The sequence below is a fragment of the Mauremys reevesii genome, linkage group 7, assembly GCF_016161935.1.
Source record: "Mauremys reevesii isolate NIE-2019 linkage group 7, ASM1616193v1, whole genome shotgun sequence".
NCBI classification, from domain to species: Eukaryota; Metazoa; Chordata; order Testudines; family Geoemydidae; genus Mauremys; species Mauremys reevesii.
Genome location: NC_052629.1, coordinates 70,950,870 through 70,969,998, shown reverse-complemented (window position 1 = coordinate 70,969,998; position 19,129 = coordinate 70,950,870). Strand labels below are relative to the sequence as shown.

General features: G+C 51.8%; 1 protein-coding gene across 1 annotated transcript in view; it reads left to right on the top strand.

The window, feature by feature from the left end:
* WNT8B (Wnt family member 8B) overlaps positions 1-19,129 on the top strand; it is a 71,909-nt gene that overhangs the window by 42,169 nt on the left and 10,611 nt on the right. The window contains exons 2-3 of the mRNA XM_039547748.1: positions 15,735-15,768; positions 18,737-18,875. Of these exons, the coding sequence (XP_039403682.1) occupies positions 15,735-15,768; positions 18,737-18,875 (173 nt within the window). The remainder of the gene's footprint in view (positions 1-15,734; positions 15,769-18,736; positions 18,876-19,129) is intronic.

Genomic DNA, 19,129 nt, shown 5'->3' with positions numbered 1-19,129 from the left:
CTGAAAGAGGAAGGCCGTCTGGCTCTAGGAATCGGCTCCATTTCCTCCTAGCTCGGCAGGGATATTTTTAATATACCCATGTCCCAGCCTGGCCCGCAGACTCAGGGTGCCCCACTCCGACCTCCAGTTGAGTGGCCCCCACTCCCAGAACCAGAGCACATTCTCTCTCTCTCTCCCGTGCACACACATCTACACAACTCCTGGTTGCAAATGAAGTCTCTAAGGCAGGAGGAGATCAAGGCGTGCAATCCAAGCCCTTCCCAGTTGCCTTTGGGGGGATGGAGAGGCGGGGTGGTGCTGGTGGAGATTGCATCCAGTGATTATTTTGAGGGATTTGCTTTGTCTCTTTCTTTCTGTCTTTTTATTTTTCCCCCTCTTATCCCTTTCGTGGTGCATTTGTCTTCGAGGAACCTGGGGTGTTCTTTTGATCAGCTCAATCTCTCTCTGGCACTTGTGTCCTGATTGGCTGAAGGACTTAGGGAAAAAAAATCTTTAATTAAGTAGATAATCTCTTCTTCGGCAGTTCTGCAGCTCCATTTCACCACCCCCTTTAGCTCTCACTTTGGGATTGGTCACCCTCCATAGAAGTTGGGACATGCAGCTCCTTATTGTACTGGGAGTGCCGGGTGGAAAATAGCCCTATCCCTTCCTTATTTTGTTTTTGATAGCCCAGTATTTTAGGATCTCCTTTCTCCCCTCGCCATTTGGATTATGTTTCACATGGACCCTTATCTATGCATCTTCCTTCTCATTTCCTTCCTCTGCTTCTGCCAGGCCTGGTAAGTAGAGCATCTCGCTTTGTGCCATGGGCAGGTGGCTGGGACGCACCCCGAGAGACAGCTAATAATGTTCCCTTTTGCCTTCCTGAGAAATCAGCCCTTCCTTCCCTGGCATTTTACTAAGGTCTGATACTGACTGAGTCCAAACTCTCTCATTGCAGGGCAGGCTTTATCTAGCAGAGAAAGACTCTGTCCCTTTCTAAAACTCATTGTCAGTGGGGGTAAAGCAGCGCAGCTCCACAGAGGAGAGTCCAGGGGCACCTAGCCCATCATTTCCAACTGGATAGAAGACCTAAGCAGAGAGCCAGAGACTTCTCCTTTGCCAGAGGTTCACAGTCCGTGTGGTTCTTGTCTTAATCAACCAGGGCTTCTTTTCTTCCCCCGTAGAACAGCCCGGGGCTAGGAGCTCAGGTTCTACAGTGCGGTATAAATGCCTAGACAGATACAGCCATAGGAACATGATGAAACCCAGAGGCGGCTGAGCTGGCTCTGGGTAGGGGGGCTTATGGTCTGAAATAAGCATATTTGGACTGTCCGAGATGAAGATTTCACTGTAGAGCCTGCTGGAGTTTAGCTTTCTATCTAATTACAGGTTCTGTGTCACTAATTATCCCCCCTTGTCTGGACCCCGCAGCCGAATCAAACCCAATTTGTCCTCACACGAACAGGCAATCATGTCACTGGGGCCTAGTGCCCGGTTCTGTCAGTCTGTGTTTAATTTCCAGAAGTGTTCTGAAGAGGGATGCAAAGACTAAAGCTAGACTGGATGCAGCAGCATTCCATAGACGACAGGCACCTGCCTGGGGGACAGACTCCCATGACCTAGTTCTGGGGGTTCTTGTCCATCTGAAATTCCTATCAAGTGCCAAAGTCTCTGTCGGACCCTCTATTTCTGATTCTCCTCCTGGGGAATATGCTCTGCGAGTTATAGGCTCATTCCTACCCACCAGGGAAGGCTTCTTCCATTGATCGGTCAGAACCCACCTTCAGAGCCCCAGCCTGGGCTCCAGAGCTATTCGTGTATAAATTAAAGAATATGAACCATACAGCCACCCGGGCTGAGGAATACACCACCTGAGAATTACTCCTGGTCTGCTACAAACAAGGAGGGAATCCTCTTTCGTCTCCAACCTTCCCTCATCCTTCACACATGCAAACTCACAAATACTTTCCTATGCCAAACTAGAGGTAAATCCTTCCTGGGTAGCAGGAAGAGATGTTATTCTGTAGTGACACTTCATAGCGACTCTTCCTATAGGGGCTAATTCTTCCCCGCCCCCCCCCCCCTTGTATGTACATGTCCCTCATCACCCAGTCTGAACAGGTTTAGAAGACATTAAAGAAGATTATCAGGGTTTGTTAGGAAAAGGTCAAGGAACAAATGGGAGTTACGAGCTCATACCCTGTTGACTTTCATGCCTAAATGCTCTCTGTGTCCATCTGATGGAAAAAGTTGCGGCCTCAGAAACATCCTGCTTCGCTGAAGGGCTCACTGACAGTCTAAGAGACAGGGATTTTCGGGGACTATTTCAAATTTAGTTGCTAAGGACATTCCCCCTCTACCCCCTTGCTGTTCTTCACCTGATCTGGTAACTTTAAAAATAACTAGATTCTTCTTTCTAGTCATCAGAGCAGATGGGACATTGGGGCTTTTTTGTGGGTGGGTGGGTGGGGATGTTGTGTGTGTATTTTTTAAAACCTTTAAATCCATGTTCTCTTCTCAGTCTGGGTGTGGGTCAGACCCATCTGGCACTGTTGCTAAGATGGCTGTTTTGGATGGTGCCTGTGTCAGAACAAAACAATGGGGTTAAATTATTTTTTAAGATACGGTAAGGGAGGGAAAGGAATAAAAAGTGGAAAAGAAAAAAAGTGAATGTAAAGACCCAAATGCTAAGAAGTCACTTCTCCTTTTGCAGCCTTTGGGAATAATGTATCAGTCTCTAGCATTGCAACTTGCTCTTTACTCTTAAATTAGGATTTTTGCCGCTAATTTCCAGTGTCACTGGTTTTACATTATTCTGAAGGTGGAAGGGAGGTTTCTTGCAAGTGAGTGGCTTTGGGACTGAATTGGGTCCATTCTTTATTCTTGCAATAAGTAAAATAAGAAATCAATATGAAAATCATTTATAGCCATTTTCTAAGCGAGTCACTGGAGGTACAGATATCAAAGAAATACCTTAAAACAAGATTGCCTCAGAATCCCCGGCAGGGGCGGCTCTATGTTTTTTGCTGCCCCAAGCATGGCAGTCAGGCAGCCTTTGGTGACACATCTGTGGGCGGTCCACTGGTCACGCGGATTCGGCGGCATTTCTGCGGGTGATCTGCCGTTCCCGCGCCTTTGGCGTACCCGCCTCCGAATTGCCTCCGAAGCCGCGGGACCACCGAACACTTGCTGCGCTGGTGCCTGGAGTGGCCCCTGATCCCCGGGCCCAATTTGCAGCTGATGTAGTTCCATTGATCTCAGGGCTGATTTGCACCACCTGAGGATCGGGGCCTATGTGTCTGGTCAGACAGAGAGTAAACACAATGAAAGCACCAAAGGCTTGTTTGCGTTATATCCATGTAAAATGTGCTGGACCAGATCCTCAGCTGGTGTAAATTGCCATTGGCTTCCACTAGGCGGCATCAAATCATACCAGCTGAGGAGCTGGACTTCAGAACTTATTTACTTTTTAATGTTGTTATAATTTTGTAAAACATGATGCAACTAAACACCATCACCTGCACCTTATCCAGATTTTGTTTTTTAACCTAAATGAATATGGCAGTATTTAGAGGAACAACTTGTACTAGTCAAGGGGTCAGGCATGGACTGAAATACCAGATAGGACTTTTCTCCTTCTAACTCCTGAGCTCTTTTGATTATACTTTTTCCATGGTGTGCTCGCCTGGCACTTGAAGGAGGAATGAAAGGAGGAGTGTGAGGTATCTAGAAACAGCCAACAGCTTTGCTGCCGCACAGGAGCGATTACAGGAGCCTGCCTTTCTGTGTACACTGGGCCAGATCTTCAGCTAATGTAAAGTGCCATAGCTCCATTAAAGTCAGAGGAGCTGTGCTAATTTACACCCGCTGAGGATCCGGCATAGTGCCACATTCTGCTCTGCTTTACAATGGGTGTGGATAAGTAGTAATTGAAGTCAGTGTAACGTAGATGTATGCAAACGGGGAATGAGATCTGCAGCAGTTTGCATCTGCAAACAATGAAGAAATTATTGAATGGGTATTGTCAATATCACATCACATTTCATCACCACTGGCAAATGGACTACATACCTCCCTGTGGTGTATGGCCAGCACAGAGAGGTGGTCTCATTAATCAGATCATAGGGGCGAAGAAGAAGCACAAAGATTTTGGCTCTGGTATTAACCTTATTTGCTTCTCAGACTAAGCAATGAAGAGTGTCCAGTTACCCTCCCACCCATAGATTTGTCCATTCTGAGGCAAACAGTCTTCCTCATAACCAAACAGTCCCATAGCCCTGCTACCAAATCCTCTGCAGCTTTAACAGTTACATCTAGAGGCTGCTGGTACTAGCGAGTATATTATCATAATGGGTCTGTTCCATCGCTGAAGGCTATGATCCTGTCCCAAGGCCATTTGAACTGCTGATCAGCCAGCACAGACACAGACACACACACAAAATCTGTCCCTTTAAATTAATAAAAGCATTTGGACTCTCCTGTTTGCTCAGCTGCATATAATGAATGGGAACATACAGCCCTGACTTTGCTCCTTAAAGGGACAGATCCTCAGCACCAGTGGAGATATGTTGATCGATCCAGTTGACGATCTGGTCTTTTATGTTTTAGATAAACTCTGAACTCGTGCCTTACCGTCCTCCTCGACCAAAGCCACCACCACTGCAGTTCAGACACAGATGATGGTGGTCCCTAAACAGAGATCACTGCAAGTTGCTTGGAAACTAACGCCTCTTGAATAGGAAGCATTTGGGGTTTCCTCCCAAGGAGATGGGAAGCAAAGTATCTAGCAATGCCAGAGAGGAGTTTCAGACTGGAGGCAGCTCTTCTGTTGATCCTAAAGGATGACAGGAGAGGATGGGCTTCCTTCCCTCTCCTAGGTCTGCCTCCCACTAGGGAATTTTGCCTAAATATTCCCCTTGTTGCTACCATTGGATCAGCTTCACCCCTGGCAGCCAGGATGAGTGTGCTAGTGTTGCATTCTATTCCTGACTGGTGAAATCCTGGCTCGACCAAGTCAATACGAGTGTGACCAGCATTCCCCCCATGTCCTCTATAAGTGCTCTGAGCAGGATTAGGTGAGAGGGTGGTGCCCTGTTTACACTAGCGCAACCCTGGAGCTGAGCTGGTGGTAGGCGATTTTAACACAGCTCTAATCTTGCTTCAAGAAGTGGGGACAAGGAAAGGGAGGGTGTCGTTCGCCCTGAAGGCTCACTAGGGCTTTCCATTGTGTTTGTGTGTCCCCATCTGACACACAAAACCATGCACAAAAACATTCACAATCTATGCCTTAGACTTGCTGAAGGACCATTAGTCCCAGGAGTTTGTGAAGAGACATAGCCCCCCGTACGGTGACAGAGAAGCCATGCAAGGTACAGGGCAAGCAGTCTGGCACAGAGATGTAGTCAGCAAACATGGAGGGGCCTTAATTTATGACAGAGACCTGAGCTCAGCCAGACTCGCCCCTCTGCAGTTTTTGCAAAGCCTGTGGCCTCTTCTCTCTCCCTCCCTTGTCTAGCCACTGCTTGGCAAGACTATGTGCTTTCGTTACATTATAGAAGCAACCAGCAGGGACCAAGCCCCTGTTGTGCTTGGTGCAGGACATGCAGGTAGTATGCAGAGGTCCCTGCCTTAATGAGTTTACAGACAAGCTGGACAAAGGGCAGGAGGAGAAAAGGACACGATTCACTCATGCAACAGGTGGAGCTGGGACTAGACCCTAGGTTGCTGGACTCCCAGACCAGAGCCCTAGTCCTTGGCCTGTGAAATCTGAGTCCAGCTGACAGAGTTCCTGATTTCGGTGGAGGAAATGCCTGTTCCTGGGGGTTGGTCATTGAGGGCTAGGTGAGTGGTTCGGGCAGGGCTCCTTGCCCACTGGCACCAGCCGCATCCTGCTCTCTGGAAGCCAAACTGGAATCCTCCCTGCTCTATTTGACAGGGGCCCACTCAGGGGCTTGTGCTGCCAGGGCTGGGGTGACGTTTGGGCTGGTGTTGTTAGGAGGTTGCCCCCAGCTATAATGAATGGCGCTGCCTCTTGCGATGTTTCTCTGGGAGCCTGAGAAGGTGCCCAGCCAGGGTGGCCCCCAGCAGGCTCCATTTCCTCCCCATGGCAGGACATCACCCCATGCATTTCCACACGCCCCAAGGCCCACAGCGCCAAGACACCTGAATTGCAAACACACCATGAGTAAAGACCCGTTGCTCTCACACTAACCTCCTGGGAGCAGCATGGCCAGGCGGGGCTCCAAGCACAGACCATTTTAGTACAGATCTCCCTGATCCTGCTGCCCTATGCAGATCCCACCACTCCACTGATAAATAGCCTGTATTTCAGACTGGTCAAAAGTGCAGGCCAGTCCCTGGATGGCTGAGAGGCTGGCAAGGGGGCTGCTCTGCCCCTGAGCTTTGTTCACCAGTTCTCCAGGGACCACTTCCCCTCAGTGATGCCAGGCCTTGGGGATCAGTGAGGAGAAGGGGAACTTTGCCAGGTTTCTGTTTAAAGCCCTTTGAATCTTGCATTCAAAAGTTGGGGGGCAAGCAGCTTTCCTGGAATCCAGGCACAGTTGAAGAACTGAGCCCCTGGATCCTGACCCCGCCAGCTGCTGAGCACCCTCGACACCCACTGATTCCAGTGGGAGTTGGTGCTCAGCAGCAGGGTTGGCCCCTGGTGCCCAGCACCAAGTAGAGGGTGGTGGGGTGAGGGAGGGAGACGATGACACTTGGAAAGCAGCCCTGTATAGCCACTTTTCTTCTGCTGGGTCGGTGACGCTGCTGGCTGCACCTAATGCTAATGGACGAGATGGAACCTGGTAGGCCAGAGGAGTGAGGCATGTCGGCTCCATCTGCATCGGAGCTGGGAGGTTAGGTTCCCAGGTGGCGTAGCTGGGGTCGCATGGGTGGTGGCTCGGGCTGACACCCAAGGATGCGCTCCGGCAGCCAGCCCAAGACACCCGTGTGCTAGCCTGGCTGCAGTGCTACGCTGGTACGTCTATGCCAGCTGGGAACCTCACCTGCAAGCTGCCCTGAGGCAAGAGCCCATTCTTGGCTACGGGCAGCTCCCTGCTCCCCTCTGTTACATGGCCCAAATGGGGGCAAAGGAATGCGGAGAGAAGGGCCATGGAAGGGCAGTGGGTGGGAAGCCAGCCAAAATTGCAGGTTCATCCCTTCACGGATGCATGACCTCACCCCACAACCTTCAGGGCGCCCTGGGTTTTCGAGGGCTAGGGCTGGGACATAGGCAAAGACATGCTCCCCGAGGAGCCTCCAAGCTGAAATCTGAGCAGGTGTTTAAAGCAGCATTAACTGCCAGAGAGCCCCTGCCATGGCACGTAGCATGTAACCGGGCTGGGGGAACACAGGACAGCAGCAGGGTGGCCTCTGGATCTGCACTGTCAGGGGAGTTGTGGGGGGATCAGACCACCTGGGGCTGTTCTCTGAATCCCTTCTGGCTCCTTGGGATCTGCTGAATCCACAAGCCACGCCTCGTTCCCCTCTGCGCTGCTAAAACCACATTGTCCCCGAGAGGCAGATTGATGGGACTGCCACACCTACTACCTCACTGCCTTTTCCAGCCAAGTTTGACCCTGCCACAGGCTTAGCCCATGGAGAGAGACACAGGCCGAGTCCATTAGCTGCTAAAATACAGGGGTAGGAGTAAGTGGGGTTGTACGGTCTCTAGCACAATGGGGCCCTGATCCATGATACACAGTATCTGCATCATTCATAAAATGGACTGTGCTCTATTTTAAAAGGAGTGGGATCCACGCAGTTAAAGATCATTCTCACAATTTACCAAGGGGTGTGGCAGATTCTCCGTCACTGGCAATTTTAAAATCCAGATGGGATGTTTTTCTGGGTCTCTGGCCTGTGTTATACAGGAAGTCTGAGATGATCCCAATGGTCATGTCTGGACTTGGAATCTAGCAATCTATAAATAATTTGATTGCCTGCCTGCCCACGGGAGGGATATATGTCTTCTCCTGGGGCACTCAATCTTGAGCAGAAGCAAAGAGGTTGTCAGGAAAAAGATGGCATTTTGGCTTCTCTCAGCACAAGACACCGCTGTCAGGTTTGCTCTGTCACTGACTCACTCTGTGGCCTTGGTCTAGTCGACCGCTTGGTGCCTCAGTTTCCCCACCTGTAAAATGGAGAGTATTATGGCTACCCATCTTTCTAAAGCACTTTGAGATTGGCTGGTGAAAAGGTGACAATGGTAGGTCTGACTGGGATTATTATTTTGCAAATCCTCCGGAACAGAACAATTTCAGCCTGGATCAGACCAATGGCCCATGAAGCCCAGCGACTTGTCTCTGATGGCAGCAGGCACCAGCTGCTTCAGTGGAAGGGGCAAGAACCCCCTGCAGCAGGCAGTTCTGTTATCTGAGGCTGGCTCATGCCCTGGAGCAGGAGAGGTTAGATCTCTTCCAGAAACTTGCCATTAGCTCCTCAGCTGGTGCCAATCAGCATTGTTTCATTGCTTTTCATGGAGCCACGTCAGTTCACACAAGCTAAAGATCTGGCCAGATGCACTGAGACTGTCAGCTCTTTGGGGCAGAGGAAGTCTTTCTGGTCTGTGTTTGTACAGCGCCTGGCGCAATGGGTCCTGGGCCATGCCGGGGGCTCAGGCACCACCTCAATAATAATAATTCATTAATCACCAAGTCGCCAATGGCACCGGTATTTCCACTAGCCAGTGGAGCATGAGCACAGGGAGCACTGAGCACGGCCTCAGACCACTAGCCCAGCTGCAGCAGCACGTACATAACTTTAATAAAATGAGGCCTGATTCTGATCAGCAACAGAACACTGATTCCGCTGGAGTTACGCCTGATTTACACCAGTGCCAGACCAAACCAGCCCCATATCCTGGCCAATCTTAGCTGCTTAGTGGGATTTATTGTGAGACAGTCATTCCCCTGGGCACCGATCAAGGCCCAGGACCCAGCCCTGGTGGGCGCTGTCCAGCCGAGCAATACGAAAGCAGTCCCTTCCCCCGACAGTGCCCAGGCTGGATTTAGGATAAGACCCAGGCCCAGCAGGTGGGTGTGACACAGGTAGCAGTGACACGGGCTGTCGTTTCAGCCTAGGATCAGCTGGCAGAGTTTGTAGGGACCAGGTCAGTCTGAAGGAGGGATGGCAAGCAGAGTAAGGTAGTGGCTTTTCTCACACCACCATGAGAGGCCGGGGGAAAGGGTGCAGGAGACAGCGGGAGAAGCGGACCAGCAGGAGATGGAGGCTGGCACGGCTGGCAGAGCGAAGGGAGGGGTCAGTGGCTGGAACGGCTTGGGAAGGTGGGGTGAAGGGACGGGCCTCCAAGGGGAGGATGGGATGCTCGTGTTGGAGGCAGCAGAGAAGAGGGAGGCAGAGGTGGGAAGAGCTAGAAGCAGAAGGATGTTCCCAGAAGCATCCTTTGAATAGACTGGAATGCAGGCCCTGAAAGGGGGAGATGACAGTATTCAAGGCACGAGACGAGACAGGCAAACACTCAGTTGCTGCCTTCCCGCCCAGCCTGCCTGATCCACTCGCCCTCCCTGGCACCCTGGCGCAATGTGCTGTTTACATGGGGAAGGGGTTTTCAGTCACTTTCCTGCATTCCAGCATTTCTCACGCAAAGCTGCTTGAAACAGGCAAGCGGCCCCCTGAGTTCTACAGCCCAAACACCGAGGAGGCTGGGAAAATTCAGCCACGATCAGCTACGGCAGCCTGGAAAAAACCCCATGCAGCTGGATGCTTCAGGGGGTAGCAAGCCTTTGCTTTTCTGTCTCTACAAGGAGCTCTTTCTAGTGCTGTATGGCTACTGCGAGGAAGGACAGACTTGGACTCAGAAGATCTGGGTTCAGTGTCTGGCTCTGCTACATGATCTCGCTGTGACCTCAGGCAAATCTTTAACTCTCAGCTTGCCTCAGTTTCCCCATCAGCAAAATAGAAATTATACTTCCTTTATCTGTATGTGCACAGCACCTAGCACAATGTGGCCTTGAGCTCAGCTGGGGTCTGTCAGTGCTCCTAATAAAGAGCATGCTCTGCATAAAGTCAGTAGTCCAGCCGTGAGCCCCTTAGCTCTCCCAAGCAAAGCAAGGGCAGGTTGGGTCAGTGCTGTGCTGAAAACCCATGGTGGTGTTACTGATTCAGTAGGGGAGCTCTTCCTAACCCCAACCTGGCATCGTGGAGAGCTGTACATTGGAGGTGCTGCCTCTGGTATGAGACCTAAAGTTAAAATCCTGACTGTGTGTTCATTAAAGGTAACATGGAAACTGTTGCAAAATGAAGGGCAAATCTCCCTAATTCCTGGTGAAATCCCAGCTTTCGTCATATTAAAATCCCCCCTGTAGTTTCAGCTGGAAACAGCATTCTTAATTCCCTGCCATAAACCACGGTGTAGTGTGGTCAGGCACCATTCACCAGCTGCCACATTCCACCCCAGAGCTGGCTGCATTTCACAGGAGGGTTAGGTGATTCCTGTGTATTCACTGGTTATGTTGGTAAAGCATGTTAGTAATTTCTTACCTTTATAGAGAGCCTATCTGTGTTTAGCTGGAAGCAATAACAGCAAATTGCAAAGTTGTGCTGGATGCCATCTCATCTCAGTGCAAGAAGGCAGAACACGAGGCACTCTGTTGTACTGGGTATCTTGCCCCTCTGAGGCAGTCACATACAGCAAGGTGCATGATGATATTGGATAGCTGCTCCCCTTGAGCGTAATGACACAGGAAGAGTTATGCTAAATTGTATTCATGGGCTACCTTGTGACTATTGAGTACTTAACCATGCAATATTAACATGCACACTATTAACAGAGTTTTCTCTGTGGAATTTCCTAGGAGTGACTGTTTGGTTTAATAGGAAAAAAATCCCCCAAAGTACTTTCACTATTTTTCTAGACAATTTGGTCAGCGAGCATCAGAACCCAAACAGCCAAATCCAGTTAGAAGGGCCCTCAACTTGGAGAGCTGGATTCAATTTCTGACTCCTGCCACGTCACCACCTTTCTGTGCCTCAGCGTCCCCAGGCTATAAAATGAGGATACGGAGGCTTCCTTTCTGCCCCGCTTTGTATACTTAGAGTGTAAGCTCTTTGGGGCAGCGCTGGTCAATAACTATGGGTCTGTACACTGTCTAGCCCAAGGGGGCCTGGATCTATGGGTCTGTCTTTCTACAGTAGAAATAAGGATAGTGATCTATGCTTGTCTTTTCGATAAGGTAAGAATTGTTGAGCCTGTGAGGCACCTTGTTCTCTTTCTTTGGCTGGTGTAAGGTCTGCATTGAGGCTTAGGCTGTGGGCCTGATTCATTTCTCACTCCCACAGGGTTTTCCCTCATGCAGATCCTCAGCTGAAGACACTGTGTGTATAGGTCTGTTGTCTTTAATGGTACTGTGCAGCTTGGCACCAGCTGAGGATCTGGCCCTGGGACTCCCAGAGTTGTTCCTGGTTTGCCAGACTAAGGGAGAGGAGAATCAGACCACGTCACTCTGAGATGATCACAATTATTAAATACCACCACGGGCCAGGCCGAGTGGAGGCTGTGCTGTGCCCTGGGATTTCCAGTTCCTTGGCATGTGGATTGCGAGTGACCTAATGAGGTCTTCCACTGACGTCATCGGTAGTCGGATGGAGCTGCTGATTCATGAGGATAACAGATGAGTTTGCATTGGTCTGTTACATAGTCTCTGTGCCCCTCTGTCTCTTCGCTCTCCCCCTATAAAAACCCTACGGTATTTCACAGCCATGCCCCCCTGACCTGAACAGCTGACATGGGCTCAGCCTGTGCCTGTAGAATGCACCAGTGTCTAACTCGTGATCTCTTTGTCTGTTGCTTTCACATTGTTTTTGCCTCTCTCACTTTCTCTTGTGTCTCTCTCTCCATTGTACTGTCACTCCCTTCCTCTCTGCCGGGGCCTCTCTAGCGCTCTGCCATTCATTAACTCCCCCCTCTGTGTCACATGCTCCCTGAGGGTCCTGTTCTCTCGTGGCCTGGTGGACAGCGTGTTGGATTAGCAGCTGAGGACAGGGGTTCAGTTCGTGGAGCTATTCCGGAGCTGCTGTGTGACCCTAGGCAGATTGCTTCTTCTCTTTATTGCCTTATGTGAACTGTAAGCTCTTTGGGGCAGGGCTGTCTCGGGGTATGTGTTTGCACAGCATCTAGCACCAGGGGGCCCTGATCTTGGTCTAAAAGCAGCTGTAATACACATCCAAATAACTAATCCTGTGGGAGTTGGGGCAAGGAAGGCAGACGTGCCCCCTACTCTCCCCCACTTCTACTTATGACATGGGAGGAACTGAAGTGTTTCAAAAACATGAGATGCGGTTACCGTATATCTCCAGAGCAGCCTACTGGTAGGAAGCCCTTGAACCTCTAGAAGCAATGAATGCCTCCAGCCATGTCTTCTGCTATCTGATTAGAGCAGGAACTTCTGCTCTAAACTGCTGAGAGATCTGCTTGTGCATTTCAGGTGGACACCCGCCAGGTTTGTGTTTCTGCCTTCCCATCACTCTGCTACCACCATCCTGCCAATGGAGCTGAAAGCTCTACTCCTGCCTCAGTCATCCCCAAATTCCACTTGCCCATCATGTTCAAAAGTAGGGCATTAGATGCAGGGGCCTACTAGCTTTTTACTGAGGATTGGCAGTGTTATGCTCACAGCCTACACAGAGAATTTAAATAAAAATATCAAATAGTCTTCCTGGAAGGTTACAACGTAACACTACTTTACTTCTTAGAATCCAGAACAAGAACACACAAGAGCCCCAAAACAGAGAGAGACAAAGCAGGCTGCTCCATAAAACAGAGAGGCACAACTCACCCCATCTTACTCTAGGCTGGCTGGCTGCAGACTGACTCTTATCCCATGCTTTCCCAGAGCCCACTAGCCTGCAAGCAGAATCAGGAAAACCTCTGAGAATTTAATTTTAAAGTGATAGATCACAATTTTTACAGTTTTCAATACACCATAGCCAGCTCCACAGCAGCAGCACCTGTGTTATAGGCTGTCCCTGGACTGACAGCAGCCAGTATCTGTGGATGCCATTGGGAGAACAGGCTCTCCGTTCCACCTTTGGGAAGGAGAAAATGTTCAAACCACTAACTCCAGCCCTTGGACCCTTCAGTCAACCAGAGTTCTGGCAAAGAGCTGGCTCTGAGCATTGCCTGCCCAAAGGATACACATGCCAGATTTCAGTAGATACAAAGACAAGACTGAGGTAGCAGGGATACTGATCATTCTCATACATGCATCTGTATCCTGTGGCACCCCTTACCACAAGGTATTGCTGAAACCCAGAACTGAGTAAGATTCAGAAAAGGATTGTACATTTCTGTGGATAACAAGCACAACCACAATTATATTAAATACAATAAAAATGTATAAGAGATGTAAACCCCCATGCTTCAGGGCATATGTCAACCTCTAATTTACAGGGGTCAGGAAGGGACATCCCCTATGGGCAGGTTATTTCATCATTGACCATTACAGGGTTTCTTATACCTTCTTTAGAAGTGACTGGAGCTGGCTACTGTCAGATGGTCCCCTGGTCTGATCTGGTCTCGCAATTCCTATGTTATTTCACAGTGAAGTAGCTCCATTGATCTATCCCTAAAGAACATGCAGGTTGTTATTTCTTAAAGACTCCTTGAGATACAAAAGCATAGAGGAAGGATGAGCCAGTGGTTAGGGTGCTAGCCTGGAACTTGGGTGACCTGGCTTCAATTTCCTGCTCAGCCACACACTCCCTGGGCAAGTCACTTAGTCTCACTCTGTGCCTCAGTTTCCCCATCACCACAATGGGGATAACAGCTCTACCCTGCCTCACAGGGGTGTTATAAGGCTATATAAACTGATTGTGAGTTGCTTGGATACAATAGTGATGGGGCAATGATGGGGGTACCTCAACTAGACAGAGTGTGACTGACCCTTCTACACTAGGGTGCACCTCCCTCATTTCCTATGGCTCACAGCTCATGTGGTTAAAGCAGCAGTGGATGAAATGAAAGAAGATCCTTATTTGCTGGGTGTTCAGAAGATTCAGAAATGCTAGCAGAGAAAGCTGCACCTGGGGGCTGTGATACTTTGATCTCATTTTGGTTGTTGGGTTTAGCATGCGGGTGCTGGGTGGGGATGATGGCCTGTGAGATATGGGAAGTTAGACTGGATCATCCGGTGGGCCTTTCTGGCCTCAAACTCTATGACACCAGCAGCTAGGACAAGACAATTGGCTTCTATTTCTGGCTCTGCCCGGATTTCCTGTGGCAAGCACCGTATCCGTTTCCGCTCCAACTCCCTGTCTGTCTTGACTGTAAGTGCTGCAGGGTAGCAGCTGTCTCTCACTATGGGTACGTACAGCGCCAAGCACAATGGGGACCTGGTCCTAGTTGGGGGCCTCAAGAAGCTATAAATACAGCGTAACTATATATATATAGAGAGAGAGAGTGAGAGAGATTAGGTCAAGTTGGGGGAGTGGGTGTAGCAAAGGGAACAGAGCAATGGTGGGGGACTCTTGAAAGGCCTGATGGTTACATTTGGAAAAGTCAGGCAGGACTTCCCTGAACATCCTTTGCCTGCCTCAAGTCAGGGAGAGTCAGATGAAAGCCGTGTCAGGGCAAAGTGTTTTTACGAGATTTCAGTTACTTTCTCCTTCCACATGAGCTGGGAGAACAGCTTTTCTCATGGGCTTTCATCACGTCTGATTCCCATTCCAGCTAGAAGTGGGAGCAATGATCCCAAGCACAGTAAGGACACCCCAGAGCATTCCAAAAATCGTGAGTCTGGCCCAAGACAGTAAGAGGCTTAAAGAAAAGCTCATGATTTAAAAAATATATATATTGATGTTATTTTTATTTGCCTTCTGGCCTCATAGCCATTGTTTTCAAGCTTTTCTCTGTAACCACAAGGGCTAGAGCCTTACTGTTGTCTCAGGAGGAGAGCTGAGATTCTCATAATCTCATGCCTCCAGGAGCTGGGGCCTTAAGACAACCACTAAATAGCGTCAGACTCAGAATAATATATAGAAGTTGACAACACTGCAACTACTTACCCTGGTTCAAGTTGGATTAGATTAGAAGTTGCAGGGTCCCACGTAACAAGGAGGTGGTTAGGGCATGAGCCTAGAACACAGGAATTCCTCCTTCCTGTCCGTCCGCTCACTGAGCTAGATGTGCGCTACCTTCCGGTTTGGCTAGGTGGCACTAGTGCACATGGGACCAGATCCTGAGCATGCTGGGGCAGCATCCAGGGGCTGTGCAGTGGGAATGTGCGGCTGGTCCCAGGGCAGCGGCTAGGCTCTGTCACGCGCAGGAGGGTCATTCCCACTGGGACCAGCTGTGCAAACACCTGCAAATGGAAATCACATGACTGGAAAAAGACTGACAGTGCAAGAAGGAGAGAGGATGGGGGCGTGGATGGGAGGGCAGGAATTGCCCGAGGGTGGGATGGGGTGATAAGGGGAGAGGGGCACTGCCCTAAACGGGGGGCAATTATGAGGAGGGGGAGGAGGGCCCTGCCCCAGGCTGCGAAGAGGGGTGAGGGGGTCACAGCTTCTGGGGTGGGGGCAGCTGTTGCACCCAGGATGGGCCAGCAGTGAACAGGTGATTTCCCAATGTGGAAGGGCTCTGAGGAGGGGGAAGGGGCTTCTCTGCCCCGGGGGGAGGGGCTGGGAGGTCAATGCTGCTCTGAGCTGGTGAGGGCACCGCAGAATTCCAGGCATTCCCGTGGTCGGCACTGTGCTGATTCCTCGCCACTGAGGGCCTGTTCTCTCTCTTCCAGGTCAGTGAATAATTTCCTGATGACCGGCCCGAAGGTAAGAGAAATCCCTTTGATCTGCGCTTCAGATTCCACTCAGCCCTCAGGGGCATCTAGTTCCTTTCCTCCATCTCCAGCAGCCTCGCTGGCCTCCCCATGCAGCGTGCCAGCCGGAGGAAGCTTGGGGGAGGGGGAGGAGGAGATGAGGCTGCTTGTCCAGTGCCCATCACTGCGCTCTGGCCTGTGATCGGTTCTGCTCACTGGGAACACCAGCGTCTGTCTTGGGGGCCAGATCCCAGAGCTGTGCCCATTGACACCAAGCTCTGGGGCCTCTAGCTCCCACATAACCCAGCTTAGCTGGCTGTTCCCACAGCGCCCCCTCACCCCCCCACCCTGCAGCAGAGACAGGGTCCATTTGTCCACTGTTGCAATGCCAGGCTCCCTCCTGGAGAGCTAAGGGACATCAGGCACAGCCCCCTGAGGGGGCGGGGGCACCACACTGCCCCCTGCAAGGACACACCCATCCTCAGGCGGGGCAGTCCCTTAGGCTCAGATCGGCCTGGGAGGAAGGGTGTTGCAATCTGGCCTGTAAGGACATGGGTCCTGGTGACACTGGAGTTACAGCCCGCTGACCCACGGCATCACAACAGCATGACGTGAGGGCTTTGCCTTGAGCACAAGGCTCAGCGTGTGGCCCCAGAAGCAGCATAGGGATGGGGTGAGGATGGATGAGGGTGGAGAAGATAATTCCTTTAGGCCAGACCCCTGCCCTCCACTCGCTCACACAACAGGTAGCGTTTCACACTCGCTTTGCATGGATGTAAATGAGGCTAGGGAGAATCAGGCCTTTGACACCAGCGTGAGCAGAGCCATCCCAGCCCAGATCCCTCATGTGAAGTATGGCAGTGTGATCATTTACACCTCTGCCACGCGCTGAATGTCTGCATTTTGACACCCACTTTGCACGTCGCAAGTTACAATAATACCTAGCTCTTTTCGTCTGCAGATCTCGAAGCACGTTACAAAGGAGGTCGGTATCATGATCCCTAATTTTACACAGAGGGAAACTGAGGCACAGGGAGGGGGATGTGACTTGCCCAAGATCATGTAGCACCCTGCTGGGAATAGAAGCCAGGTCTTCTGAGTCCCAGTGCTGTGCTCTATCCACTAGGTCCCATGACACTAATGACTGCAGATTATGTCAGGCTGTCTTTCTGGATATGTCTACACTGCCACGTAAACCCAGGGTTCAAACACTAACCCCTCTTCCATCCACACACACATCGTGCTAACCCTCAGACCCAGGGTCCAAGCCTGAGTCAAGCCAGGACCCAGGGTTCAAGCCCTATTGCTGTGCAGCGTGGACACAGCCCCACTGGACATGTGCTCTGGGATTCTGCCAAAACTATCCCACAGGCTGTCTTCCTTTGTGCTCCAGGCAGTCAAGTTTTCCAACACTGCACCTATAGGTGCTCCAGGGCTGGAGCACCCACAGGGAAAAATTAAGAGGTGCTCCGCACCCACCGGCAGCCAAGCTTCCCCCTCCTTGCCTCCTTCTCCCCGTGACAGTGCGCCACGTCCCTGCTCCTCCTCCTCTCTCCCAGTGCTTCCTGCCCCCCTGCTGCCTGACAGCTGTTTGCCAGCGCTTAGGACTTTCCAGGAGGAGCGAGGACGCAGCATGCTCAGGGGAGGAGGTGGAGAAGAGGCAGGGTAAGGGCAGGGACTTGGGGGAGGGGGGGTGGAAAGCTGGCGTGCCTACGGGAGGCCCTCCGAAGCCACAGGACCAGCGGACCCTCCGCAGGCAAGCCGCTGAAGGCAGCCTGCCTGCTGCCCTTGCGGCGCCGGCAGAGCGCCCCCCGCGGCTTGCCGCCCCAGGCACGCGCTTGGTGTGCTGGGGCCTGGAGCCGCCCCTGGGGGTGGGAAAGGGACTTTGGGGAAGGGGTGGAATGGGGTGGGGCGAGGGTAGTGCAGGGGCAGGAAGAGGCAGTGCAGGGGTGGGGGCAGGGGAGGTTGAGCACCCACTGGGCACTGGGCAGAGGGGAAGTTGGTGCCCATGACTGCACCACAAACAAAGGGCTAGAGTGGCCACATTTAGGGAGGGCACTAGGACATCTGGGATATGGGTGGCTGGACTTGGGCCCACATAATATGGTGTAGACAATGGAGCCCCAGCTTGGAACCCAGGTTTCAACAGTCGCTAACCTGGGGTTACAAAGGAGTGTAGACACTTGAGCCCTAGGTTAGCAAACCCAGGGGCTGCTCACTCGAGTTCTGCTAACCCTGGGCTTCCATTGCAGGGCAGCCAGATCCTGTTGGACAGATCCTCAGCTGGGGGACATCAGTGTTGCTCCATGGACTAGACACCGGCTGAGGATCTGGCTGTTCTGTCAGAGCAAAGCCAACGCTGTCTGGTCCCTGAAGCTGTCTGCTTCTGAGGATCCCTGATCCCAGGGGAGACGGGAAAGTTAGTTCCCCATCAATCCCTTTCGGCGCTGTTTCAGTAACACTGGAAGTATCAATTGGGGGCAAACCCCATCCTGTCCTTGGCTGGAGAGGGCAAGAGCTGTCCTCTTTGGGGCTCTCCTACTGGTTCTTCCTGCTGCTTAGCTCCTCCCACATAACCCCCAGAGCTGAAATACAGGCAACACACAGCACTGCACACTGTCAGCACCCGGTCATGCCACCAGCTGCTTAGCCTTACGACTCCCTGGGAGGTGGGTCTGGGTTATCATCCCCTTGCTACCCCTGGGGAATCCGAGGCACCAGGCAGTTAAATGGTTGGTCCACGGCCCCACCCATCTGGGAGTAGCATGGTGCAGTTCCTAGCTCCTAATCCTGTGTTCATGGGCGCCTCCTCTCGATGAATATCCGGGAGCAAAACGGAGCTGTGGTTCCCAGGTACTGCTGGGCTGTGCTGGAGCTCTGCCCGCAGCAGCAAGCCCTGCCCGTGAGGGACACACCTGTGCCAGGGGTTCAGCTGCCCGAGGACACGTGGCTCCTTGTGACCCGCTGCCCTCCCCGTGCAGGCGTATCTCATCTACTCCAGCAGTGTGGCGGCCGGGGCCCAGAGCGGCATTGAGGAGTGCAAGTTCCAGTTTGCATGGGACCGCTGGAACTGCCCCGAGAGAGCGCTGCAGCTCTCCAGCCACGGCGGGCTGCGCAGTGGTAAGGAAAGCATTGGCTACAGCTCATGGGACCCCTTCGCCACAGGTTAGAGCCCACAGGCCCCTGCTTTTCCTGGGGATCTCCTTGTCTCCCTTTTCTCTCTGGGCACATCCTTCCCAGGCCTTTTCCCCATGGCTGGCCCTGTCCTCCCTGCTCCCCCCATGGCTGGCCCTGGCATTGCTCTGGGGAGGTGTGTCTGGACCACGGCTGGCACAGCAGCACGGGGACATGGCAAACATCACCCACCCCAGGGC